Source organism: Anastrepha ludens, chromosome 2 (assembly GCF_028408465.1).
Source record: "Anastrepha ludens isolate Willacy chromosome 2, idAnaLude1.1, whole genome shotgun sequence".
In the NCBI taxonomy this organism is placed as follows: domain Eukaryota; kingdom Metazoa; phylum Arthropoda; class Insecta; order Diptera; family Tephritidae; genus Anastrepha; species Anastrepha ludens.
The window spans coordinates 45,936,166-45,949,231 of record NC_071498.1 but is presented as its reverse complement, the minus strand read 5'-3'; the positions used below and the strand labels follow the sequence as shown (position 1 = coordinate 45,949,231).

Here is a 13,066-nt window from a genome sequence, read left to right as displayed (position 1 = left end):
ATTTATAATTTACTCGGATGCAGACCTGCGTGTACTCATTATGCTGCTTTCGATTTACAGCCGATAATTTACGTATACAAGTTTTTTAAAGCGATCGACACGTAGGTGCAGAATTTATAAAAGCAATAATTTGAATAATTTAATCTAAGTTTTGTAATAATATATAAGAGAGGAATAAGTAAAAGTAATTATGAGTAGCATATAAAAAATAAAATATATAAAGTAGAGAAGTCCCTTTGAAAGTGCTTCGAACCTATTCAATACTTGTGAATTGGACAGCTGAGGTACACAAACAGACAAGCAGTGGAGCGTGTAAAGGTCAAAATAAAGATTTCCATCACTCAAAAACATTTTGTTTGTTTGTTTAGTAAAAGGGTTATTCAAAAATAAAATTGGATGATTGATTTTGCACAAGTATTCAGAGTAAAAATGTCATTAATTTCTTTAAATAGTTATACTTATAATTCATATTTTAAAATAATGCAAAAATATTCACAAATAATATATATATACTTTTTTTTGCTAATCTTTGTTTGTTTTTATAAACTTAAATCATAGAGTTATATAAGTCACATTCTATTATTTGAAATGCATTTCAATTCATTAACCCACACTTTCACATGTAAATATGGATTTTATGCATTTTCATACATAACTAATGCGCGTCTTTTCACCATTTCCCGCTCTTTTTTGTCCGTCCAATGCATTACACCCAATAAAAATTGCATTTGCTATAGTTTAGCGCACTCAGTTGTTCTCGAAATAAATTTCACATGAATGATGAATTGCATTTTTCTCCTTTTACGCTTTTCTCTCTGTTCCTCCGACCGCATTTTGCATTCCAACAGAACTTTCGATCAGCCTGCATCCACACAATACCAATATCAACAGCCCAAAACGAGCGGTCCCTTCGGCCTTGACCCCGAGATTATTGCCGAAATCGAGAAGGGTTGGGTGCGTGTTGACCAAATGCAGCAAGTGGAGGTGCCGCGTGTCGATGTGTCACTCCTCTTCGAGCCGATCAAAGTCATACCGACACGCGACAATGTGCAGTATCCGAAGGAAAAATTCGAGCAACTCATTTCCCGTTCACACTATATACAACAACAGGCGGTGCACAATACACCGCCACCACCATCGGCGGCAGCGATGGCTGCGGTTAGTGGCGGTGGTGGGTCGCCCTACGTGAGCCCCCAACAGCATATACACCATCAGCAGCAATTGAATACGGCCGTTTATGGTAGTGGGGCTGCCAATTGTGGCAGCAACACGAATTTGCATCAGATTTCGAAGTAGGTAGTAGTCAATAAATAATATATAATTATATTTTTTTATTTACATTTTTTTTATATCAGATTCATTTAATTATTATTACTTTTATTGATTTTATTATATTATTACTATTCGTTTTATTTATTTTATTATTATTATTATTTTTATTTTTCTAATTTTTTTTTTTTAATATTATTGAATTTAATAAATTCTATTTATGCTATATTTCATACTTTTCTATTGTGTTTTATTGTTATTGTTTTTTCTTGTATCTGTTTTGGTTTAATTTTTTGTTTTGTTATTTTTTATTATAATTTTATTTTATTTTATTTTATTCCCATAATACCATTATTCTTAATTAAATTTTATTTCAAGTTACTAATTTTTTTCTAATTAGATATTATAATATTTAATTTATTTTTGATTCACTAAAATTTTTTTTTTATGTAACTATATTTAATTTTTTTTAATTTTATTTTATTTTTTTAACTTTTTGTATTACAGTTTTTATAAATATTACTTCATTTTAATTTATTGTGCATTGTTTTTATTTATTTTTCATTACATTTTTTATTGTATATTATTTATTTTATTCCAATTTATTATTATTTATTCTATTTTAAGTTATTATTTTTTTTATTATTATAATTTAACTTTATTTTTTTATTTTATTAAACCTTATTTTATTTTACTCTATTTATGTGCGCTATTTTTTGTGTTTGCTCGTATTTATTTATTATTTTAAATTTTATTAAAATTATTATTTTTTTTTAATAATTATTTAATTCATTTGTTTTATTTTGATTTTGTTTTTATTTTTATTTGTATTTTCTTATTTTCTATTCTATTTCTTTATTTTTCTCAAATTTTTTTACTTATTTATTTATTTATATTTTTATTTATTAGTTTCTTTTAATTTTTTTTTGTTTTAATTGTTTTTTGTATATTTTATATAAATATTATTAAATTTATTTTATTTTTTGTACATTTTTTTGTTTTTATTTTTGTTTTTGTTTTTATTTTTATATATATTTTTTTTCAATTGTTTAAATTTTTATATATTTTTTTTAATTTATATTTATTTTTTAATATTTTTTTATTTTTTTTTATATATTTTTATTTTAATCAGTTGCAAAATTAAAATCTTATTAGTAAATGGGGAGCGTCGAACGCTAGCTACCAATGCTTTCGATTCGTTTATTTTATTTTTTACTTAATTTTGTAGCATATTTGTGTTTTCTTTTGCTTTACGATATATGTTTCGGAAACTATTTTCTCATTCCCTACCATTTCTATTATATTTACAGTATTGTTGACGTTCTACCCAAACATGATCCTCAACTAATCAAAATGATTAAGGCTATCAGCAGCGTTGACACTTTAAAGGTGCGTGCTGCCATCAGCGAACTTGCCGAGATCATTGAATCACCCGAAAAACAGGCCGTACTGCGTGACTATGAGGAAATTTTCATACAAAATGTGCTCGCGCAGTTCAAAGTAAGCTTAAATACTTTTTCAAAATAAATTTTACCATTTGTTTTTTATTTATTTTCATTTTTTCTCCTACCCTCCCAACAGAATTTATCACAGGTGCCCATTTCCGAATCGTTGGTCGTCTATCAACCGCTACTCTCCATACTCTACTCATTTTTCCACTCAAAAACGTTGGGTAAAACGCTGAGCGTTGCCTGCATCAAAAATTTAATATCTGCGTTGTTAAATCTTATGGCCGATCAGAAGCTGAGCGCCGGCGATGACGGTCAATATACTAAAGTTATTAATGGTATTTGCTTGAAAGTGTTGGATAAGACGAATTTTACGAATTTAAATTGGTATGCTAAAGTGACAAACACAGTCAACGTAATGTGCCTCGAAAATATATGCAATAATGTATTTTAACTTTTTCAGCGCATTAATACGCCTTTTACGTGAAACCTGTCCGGTGGCTGGCTTGCCAAAATTCACCGATCTGTTGATGAAATGCATTTGGCGTAATGTTAAAATGTTACCCGAACGTACCAATGAACTGAATTATGATGCCGTCATATTGGAAGTGCACGAATTTATGTTGGCTTTACCAAGTAGCTGGTGGCAGACACGTCCATCCGACACGCCTTTGCGTACCGTCAAGACAATTATTCATAATATGGCTAAAGTAAAGGGCAATGCCATACTAAATCATCTCAATCAAATACCAACACATTCAGAATTGTACGCCTATTTGATAAAGATACTAAAGGTAAACTAATGAACAGTCAATAAAGAGTGAAATAAAATAAAAATGATGTCGAATTTTAATTCATTCAACCTTTTTTCTACCCAGAACTTGGCCAAGGAGGGTCACATACCGAGCGCCTCACCCCAACGCTCCACCTCGGCTAAGGACGTGCATGGCAAACGCATTTCAAATCAAACGCACGAAACCATGTCCCAGATATTTAAATTAATCTCAGATAAGGAAACAAAGCAGCAAGGCCTGCTAAAACTCTATGAGTTTAAGGTATGTTTATGCGGAGCTAACAATCGCTAAATTTGTATCGTTGAGAGGCATTCATAGGCATGTACATGTAAGGTCATACAAGTAATTGCAGAATGCTATCACTTCTACATGTTATTTTTTACGCTGACTACTATTCGATGTTAATTTAATGCGATCTTTTTTTGTTTGCCGATACAGGTACAAAATCCCGATATTGATTTAACGACGTTCCTTAAAGGTGCCAGCCCCAGCTTTCAGAAATACATAGAAGACGGTTTGGCTGAAATTGAACGCGCTGTAGCACAATCTGGTGGTGCGGGCGATGGTATGCAGTACACGCAAAATGGTGACAATCGCATAGGTGAGTAAATATTTGGGAACGAAACATTTTTTTACATGAATAATAGCACACATGAATATGCAACTAAAAAGCACAGGTAATGCGAACGCCATGAGTTTGGGTGTCACTGCCATTCGGTAGGGCCCAGGTACGGAACCCTGGAAAATATCCAAGTGTATTTTCACTGTGAAAAAGTTTCTCTCTCCATGCGGAGGTGGCAAAAAAATTGTATGTAGGTAACTCCATTTGTGGAACAACATCAAGACGCCCATCACAAATTGGTGGAGGAGTGCGGCCAAATATCTAAAATTTAATGTACACCCCAATTATATCTATATACGCTATATATATACGATATACGTGTTTAACTTTTAATTTGCCACATTCATTTTTGGTAGTCTTTAATTTATTTTGACTCCTTACGGTGGAAAACAGATGTAGAAAAAATTTGGAACCAACTTTTTGTATGACAGGATCAAGCAAACCCCATTCTTTCAATCTAGATTCTAATAGTTCAGAATGCTTATGTGAAAAGTTAAAGTCGCGCAACAGGTTTGTTGCTAAATATTTTCAAACATTTTATACTTACCTTTACAAAAGGGGACTGTGTTTCCACTATGGTTGGTTCTACGTTACCGAAACGTTTTATATTTATCACCGCAAAGGACTGACACTTCAGCAGCCTTGCACAAAAATTTATAAAATTATTTTATTTTTATTTTTTAAAAGCTTAAATAACAATAAAATTGCTAAATAAACAAAAAGATAACGCAGCGCTAGCAACGGAGGCTTTCAGCTATTTATAAAATTATACATGATGTTACAACTCTAACAACAAAAAAGATTGATTTACTATTTTCCATATTTTCATAATTTAAACAATAGTTTTATCAGGCTTGGGGCAAACATGCAATAACAAAAAGAGCTTCTTTCATGGCAGAAATACATTCTGAGGTTTGCAATTGTCTGGCAAGGGCTATCGCTATTAGAAACAAAAAAGTCTTATCATTTTGCTGTTTCATGCACGGATATTCGAGGCACCAAGCATTTATGCCATGCCCTTGTCAGGCTTTGCCTGGGATGGTGACGCTCTGTCATTAAGTCAATTAAATTGTCATTATTCAATTGCTTTTTATTGCTCTTATGTCGTATCGAGGGCGCATAGTGCTACTTTTTTTCTATTCGTGTCTTTGATTTCATGCTAAAAGTCATCGAGAGAATTCGATTCCGTTTCTTAACTTCTTTCGTAGTTTCGGGTTGTTGTTGTTGTAGCAGTATAAACATTCCCTACACACATACGCGGAATGTTATTGAGGTGACAGTCCTTGGCCGGATATAAATCGGGCTTGTTCGGTTACGTAGAGCTGACTGTCGTAGGAACGAAGTTATTTCGAGTACAACGGGTTATTAGCCCAAGGTCCCTATTCGCACGGTGGGGCTGCCATCTTAGATCTAGCTGTTGAGATCAGCATTTGGTGAATTATCCGCTTGATACAAGACTATTTGTAGCCGTCCATTTTGGATCAGACGCTGCCGTTTCTGCAGCGGATGGTATTTTATTTTTCACCTACCCTGTATATCTACGGGGCTTTCCTCAATCCGCCATACGGGGACGCGTCCGATGGGAGATCGGCAAATCCGCAGACCGTTATTCAGTTAAATAGCAAAAACATTTTTTTTTAATTCTTAAAATGCACCTCAAATATTTGAAAAAGGCAAAAAACAGAATTAATATTTTAGTCTAAAATTGAAGAGTACTGTAAAATATTAAAAGTATGTAAATTTTGTCTGCATTGTTAAGGGTCTAGTGCTTTAAAAAGATACTTTATTTTAATAATTCATAAATGTAGAATATTTGGCTTAACCCTCTATCCAGCAGACTATAAATAATCGTCGAAAAATCATGTAAAATTCATATAACGTTAATTTTGGTACGCTAAAAACGGACATTTTTATTCACTTTTACTGTACCAAAAAGTGCACAAAAAGTATCACATGTATGAAAAATTAGCCGTAATGCGGATAACCGTCTGTAGACGGTCAATAAAAACTGCACAAAAATCACTTTTATTTTTTCAGTTTCACTATAACTAATAGTTGCATTGAAAAATATACAGAAAATCATACCTGTTTTGAATTTTCGAAGAAATTTCTGCAATGTTTGGTCACTTTTTCACAAAAGCAAAGATGAAATTTTTCAACTGTAATTTTTTCGACTGACGATAAACATCAAAATGAAACAAATGAACACTATAAACGATTTGGAATGGTTCCGTCATAGTCGTTTCAAGGCAGCCATGCCGGCTCAAACGAAAAAGAAAATTACATATAAAACCCTATAAAACCCGTCTGTAGACGGTCTTACTGGATAGAGGGTTAAGTCTGAGTGACGTACTAAAGAACATTTTTATGTTCATTTCATATTTTTAATAAAATTGACAAAAACAAAACTCTAGACACACCCAGCAAATACACAATAATAAGTTTTTTTTTTTTTCAACATTTTTTCATATGCTTCATACAATTACAAAAAACACCACGCAATCAATCAAAAAAACAACTCACGCCACTTAAAATTATGAAAAACGTTGTCTTTTCCACCCACAAACCGTCATCGCTGGCCACACCATGATGATTTTACAACAACAACAATAACACCACTACACTCCCGTACACCACCACAACACTGTCTCTAAATTGTGTTCCATTGCGTAGCTTCATCACGATTTTCCTATCTGACAGATGCCAATTTCCAACATCAAACCACTTCTGCAGGCAGCAGTGGTGGCAGCGCTGGCGGTGTTAAGACAGCGGATCCGGACTTTTGGATGGATCGCTTAAATCATCTCATTTCAAAAGCTAACCTTAGTCGCAACGCTGACGGCATGAGTGCCACGCACACAATGCTCATGGACAATAAGGTAGCGGATGAAAATCTGAGTTTGAACACGATGAATGCGCAACAGAAGATGTCGTCGCTAATACGAAGAGATGCGAGTGTAAGGATGCCAATTTGTAATTTATTTGCATGAATGAAAATTGTAAATTCACATTTTTTTCCTTTCGTCTGCTTTTAGAAACCTGAATTGTCGCCGAATCGCCTGCAGCACTTACAAGCCAAGTTAGCGGCGTTCAAGAAAGAGAATCACGCTTAGAGGGGAGAATCATTTTTGGGGGAATTACTTATAGGCAGACATTCGTTAGCTTCGTAAGCGGTAATGAGCGACGTAGCGCTGCATTGGCGGTGACGAAAACAAAATATTTTCTCTGTATGTGAATGGAAATATTAAAATAAGAAACAATAACAACAAACAAAATGAAGAGAGAAAATCCATTGTAGTACTGCAGAGCCTAAGAGCAAACGCTGAAAATAGTATGGAAAGCGCGATAGATGTGAAGCGTAGAGAAGAAGATGAGAATCACGTATATACACATAAATGAAGTAAACAAGCAAACCACAACAACTACAATAAGCGAATATATATTATATATCAAAAGTCAAAAAATTGTAATTTGCATGGAATAAATCAGCAGTGACAACTACAACAGGAAAAGACTGCAAAACAGGAAACCGTTTACGCAAATGAAAATCACAAGCGAGCTTGAACTAGAGCGATAGGAGCAAGCATTAAAATTCAATGAAAGAGAATTATCAGTACGTGGCGGTAGTGTAACCACCTAGCGTAAATGGATGATGAGCTAGCAGTGGAAAGGAAAGATACAGGCCGCAGCAGAAGAACTAATATTATATACTACTACTAATGCATTACTCTTAATCACTACTACAATTATTACACACCTACACACCCACACACAAGTACATAAATACATATATACACACACCCATACACTGGTATTTATGCTTAATATAAATTTTACTATATATTCTTAAATTATTACCAAAACTCAAATTAAAAAAAGAAACCACAAAACAAAGGAAATCGAAAATGGGAATTTAATTGAAGTTGAAATTGAGTAATAAAGGCATATGAATGAAAATGAGTGATGCACATGTCTGTTCGGAAATAGGCGACAGTGAGCATAATATTAGTTTAATAACAATATTTACTGAAACTATAATTAATTTAAAACTGAAATTTAAAGTAAACAAAATATATAAGAAAAAAAAAAAACAATTAAAAGAAAACGAGTGATGTCTGTACTACATATAACGGCGACAAATGGCGGCGCAAATTAATGAGATTTTATTAAATAAATAATTTACTTAATTTTAGGCAACATGTGCATGGTTGAAAAGCAAATAAACACACAATAAATACATGAGCAAAGTAATACAAATGTATACTCGATGAGAAGAGAAGCAGTGCATGCATACCACTGGTAGCGAAGAGTGAATGCAGACAGTTGAGCGACAGCCGCTGATTGCTGCATTTAAGCATGGTTGAGGAGACGGACAGTTTTTATTGAATTAAGTAGTTGAGTTACTGTGTGTTAAAGATATAAATATGTTTTTATTATTAATTTAATCACGTATCTCCTGAAATTTTAGTAATACTGAAATTATCCTAGTTATTTAACTGCAAGCTGTAATTGATACTACGTAACTATTTTTTAGGCAAACATTTTCAAATACTTTTACAAGGCATACTGACAGTTTATCTTCATAAGTTATTAATCCAACTTTGGCGTATTCCCAGTGAATAAATTACCATACAACACAAAAACAAAAGGGGTAAACACAAAGTAGGAAAATTTGGTTTTGTGTGGTATAGTAACTTATGGAAATGATTTATTCATAGGAAATTCGCGATAAGGCCGAATAAACCAAAATTTTGTTTTGTCATTTAGGCGCCCAAGATGTGAAAGTTTTTTAATTTGTGTTACGTGACGTTTAAATTCAGTAAAATTTAAGTATTTTCAGTAACATTTTTGATCGAGCAAGTCGAGTTTGTTTGGGTTTTTAAATTTGCACCCAGGGATTATGAGTATTTTGACCGCAATTTTGAAATGCTGAAGAGATGCAATGTCTGGTGCAAAGCACTTTTTCTGGTTACTAGGCTGTAAATGATATCTTCAGCCTTTTTGCAGCAAGTAAAGGCGCAGTGTGTCAAATTGATATATATAAAGTTAAAGTTATGTTGCGAAAAAATAAAATTGTGCTATTATTCATAAACAAAATTATGATTTTATAAACAAAGTAATAGGCTATTAAGTTCAGAAAAGTCTTCAGAAAATATTTAAATGCCTAAGAAGGGTTAAAGCTTGATACATACAGAAAACGTCGCCTATACCAACTAGATCAGCTGCACCTAAAGGAGGGTGAATTGTCTTTTAAAGCCAAATAAAAATGCGTTACTTGGAATAATTTAGTAAGGACGTATTCACACTCAGAGTTGCGTGTTAGTTAAATCCCATTGTGCGGTTACTTTCAATGCAAGAAAGGGACATATTTCGGGTGGTTAGTGATCGCCTACATAAACAACTAAGGCCCAAGTTCGAAATTGTGCATGAAAACAGGCATCCTCCAGAAAGCATTTGATCGGCTATGTAAACGCACCTTAAGCGACTTATTTAAATAGAAAAAAATACACTGTTACTTCTGCGTGCAAAAAACGGCTTTATTATAAAAAACTCGAACCAAATTGTGGCATAAATATGGAATGTGAATAAATATGTTAATTGATGCTGTGTTCATAAATGTGTATATAAAGCCACGAACTAATCAAATTACGTCGAGTGTTTCCTTTCAACTGCAAAAGGGGAAAACCAGTCGGTTCTGTGGTAACGTTACAACACGGACTTATATCCGGCTCCAGCAGCATTACCCAAATATTCATGAAAAGTATTTATGCTGTAACAACAACAAAACATATATAAAAAATTCTCAATGAGGCGATTTTTTAACGGTTGGAGTTCTTTTGGGCAATACCTGTCATAGCCATTGATCGCTTAGATAAACACCCAAGGACAAGGCGAAACGGAACGTTAACGGAACGTCCCAGATGAAGCGCTAACATTTCAAAAAGCAACTATTGTCTATGATAACTCAACTACATCGGCATATCTTTTGAGACACCAAAAATGTATTATGCGCATTGACTAAGCTTTACTTTTAGCAGTTCAGTCAATTCATAACACGGCAGCTTGGATCTATTAAAAATGTTTTTTTTTTTTTTTTTTTTTTTTTTTAATCACAGGTCACTCGTTACCGTGTAAGTTCGGATTTTTTAAATTGTATGCGAGAATTGGCGAAAAAGGCGTAAATAAATATACGAGTGCACAAATATCGATTTGAGAGGAAAGGCCCGTCAGGATTTTTGGTTTGTTACTGAAATACGATTTTTGAAATTGGTACTAAAATGTTCACCCCAACTGCATTGAAATTCATTCGAAAGCGAATTATAGACTATTTCATTACCTGTCTATACTTTAATTAAAGAGTAAATTGATTATGGACACAAATAGCTAATATTTACGCCTCAATTTGAGATGAACTACTGATTTTAGAGAAATTTTACGTTGAAAAGAAATTTCATATTCTTAATTAAAATTGAAGAATTCACGCTTTGGGTGCCAAAATAAGTGTGAAACGTTATAAAAAATTAAAAAAATCAAATAAAACTGATAAGAATAAAACTAAATTCAAACTCAATATCTTTTTTTAGTTCCGCACTAATTTCTACATTCGGCATAGCAAAAAGTTCTATGTGCTTTGAAAATGTATGCCAACATTACGCTTATCGACTTTGTGACAGCCTACTAAAGCGACTACAAAAACAAGATTCGAATAGCTAGAATCAGCTTTTAGAATTAGAGTTTTAAATTCAATTATGCAAAGTAAAAAAGTGAACAAAACGTTATTTGTTTTTTGTTTTTTTAATTATTATGTTTAGTCTGCGGCAAAAATGCAAACAGCCCTAAATAGTAAAAAAATAAAGAAACACAAACAAATTTAAACAATTGTAACACTGCACGGCTACTTGTAAGCAAACTCTATGCATACTAATAAAAATTATTTAACACTTCACTCGATGCGTAAGATGCGCAGAAAACAAAATTGAAATTTAAAATATTAAAAAAATGACTCCAAAAAAGCCAAGAAAAAATCAACTACAAACAAAAAAATTTCGTTTGGAAAAATACTCTTCGCTCGCTAGGAAAACAGCATAAGCTTAATAAAACTAGTATTATACTTTTATGTTAAATTTAATCTAAATTCCAAAGATAAGCAAAAAAAAAAGAATAAAATAAAAAATGATCCGCCGTCGCTTGTAGTACCAGAAAATATTTTATTTACTTATATGCTTTTTTGCCCTTAAGTAGTTAGCAATTTTCATTCTAAATATGTTATGCTATTAAATATGTTATACAATATGTTGTGCGGTGGCAAAAAAGCGAGTATTTTTATTACCTACTTTTTATATAAATTATTAACTGTTAAGCAGCTTATCAAATCCTAAGTTTCTATTTTAAATATTTTTGTTACGTTAACATTAAATTAATTAATAAATTCATTAAAATACCTATAAACAAATTCAAAAACATGTTCTAGTAAGATATAATACACATTCATATGTTACATGCACACACAACCCATGCATAAGCACACACATACATACATACATATAAACTGTTAATAGAAACAAGCGCGTAGTTGCCTTCATTTAATGTTACTAAAAATTTGATGCTTTTTTTATTTTTTTAAACTTTGTTGAACTGTTGTTCTTTTTGTTTCACCTTGAAGTTTGCAGTCAGTCCTTCTTTTGCTGCTGTGTAAGCACTCGAAACGCCCTATAAGTATCGTTTTTAAATATTTATTGTAAATTTGCAAGCCTCTGTAGCTAACATTTATACAAAATAGTCGGTAAGTCTTGGTTTTTTTAAATATGTTACTTCATTAAAATTTTTGTTTTTTTATTAAACTGTCACTACCTTGCGTTTCCATATCGTTACTAATTTCTTTTTCATAATAATTTTTAAAGTTTTTTTTTCATTCGCTATTCATTAAAGCCATTTTTAAAGTACTTTTATGTTCTAAGTTAACCCGCTTGGGTGAATATTTTTTTATATGCTTGAATAAAAGTTTATTTCTAATTTCCTAACAATGCAAAAGTATAAAAATAAAAGCAGTCACATGTTTTAAATAACGAAAATTGTTAGATGTTTTATTTTCATGAATAAAAAAATTTGAGGTAAGAAACATACACACACAAGTCTCTAACCAGTCTCATTTCAGATGCCTTTAATTTTGATTTTTTTGTAATTTGATTTCAAACAGAAAATAATAATAATAACCATAATTGGCGCTTACATCCTTAGTTGGGTGTTTGGCTGAGCTCTTCCTCCAATTTTTCCGTAAATGGAGGCACCTACGGTTTTATGGCGGCTCCAAATGGTAGATGACTTTTATGAGGAATTTTTTTCATGGCAGCAATACTGCACCAATGCTGGTAAGTCTGTCTTCACTGACGGCTCCAAGATGAAATCGGAAGTCGGAGCAGGGGTTGGGCTTGTTCGAGCTTCAATCATAACCGCAGTGTTGCATGATTTGTGAAAGTATCACGTTCGATGTAAAATTCTCGCAACATTATGAAAAGCATTACGTTCGAAGTGTCAAAAATTCGGCAAATGTTGCGCGCGAATACAAAGAAATCGGCATCAAAAATTTCTTGTTTGCCGAACATCAGAAAAGTATCAGTTGAGTAATTTCAACAGTGTTGCAAATTGTCATCAGTGCAGCAGTATTGCCACTTTTATTACGTGCCTCGAACAAGCCCTCTGTCTTCACTGACGGCTCCAAGATGAAATCGGAAGTCGGAGCAGGGACTTCCTCTAAATCAGCCAAATTATCTATCTCCTTTGAACTGCCGAATAATGCTAGGGCTTTTCAGGCAGAAGTCTTTGCGATCCTGTAGGTATGCAAAATGCTAAGGGAACGTGGGTTCGACATTTTTTCAGATAGTCAAGTTGCGGTCAAGGCTCTGACAACGCCATGATGCAGATCCAAACTAGTC

General features: G+C 32.8%; 1 protein-coding gene across 5 annotated transcripts in view; it reads left to right on the top strand.

Moving 5' to 3' along the window:
• The window catches only part of LOC128870377 (protein mini spindles), a 59,243-nt gene extending 47,038 nt beyond the window's left edge, over positions 1–12,205 (top strand). For 3 of the 5 annotated variants that reach the window (XM_054112995.1, XM_054113008.1, XM_054112992.1), the window contains 8 exons: positions 849–1,292; positions 2,580–2,769; positions 2,851–3,104; positions 3,181–3,511; positions 3,596–3,772; positions 3,950–4,112; positions 6,807–7,090; positions 7,169–12,205. In XM_054112995.1, the coding sequence (XP_053968970.1) occupies positions 849–1,292; positions 2,580–2,769; positions 2,851–3,104; positions 3,181–3,511; positions 3,596–3,772; positions 3,950–4,112; positions 6,807–7,090; positions 7,169–7,246 (1,921 nt within the window). In that variant the 3' untranslated portion in view covers positions 7,247–12,205. The remainder of the gene's footprint in view (positions 1–848; positions 1,293–2,579; positions 2,770–2,850; positions 3,105–3,180; positions 3,512–3,595; positions 3,773–3,949; positions 4,113–6,806; positions 7,091–7,168) is intronic. The other 2 variants (XM_054113001.1, XM_054113013.1) reach the window with 2 other exon arrangements.
• The last annotated feature ends 861 nt before the right edge of the window (positions 12,206–13,066 follow it).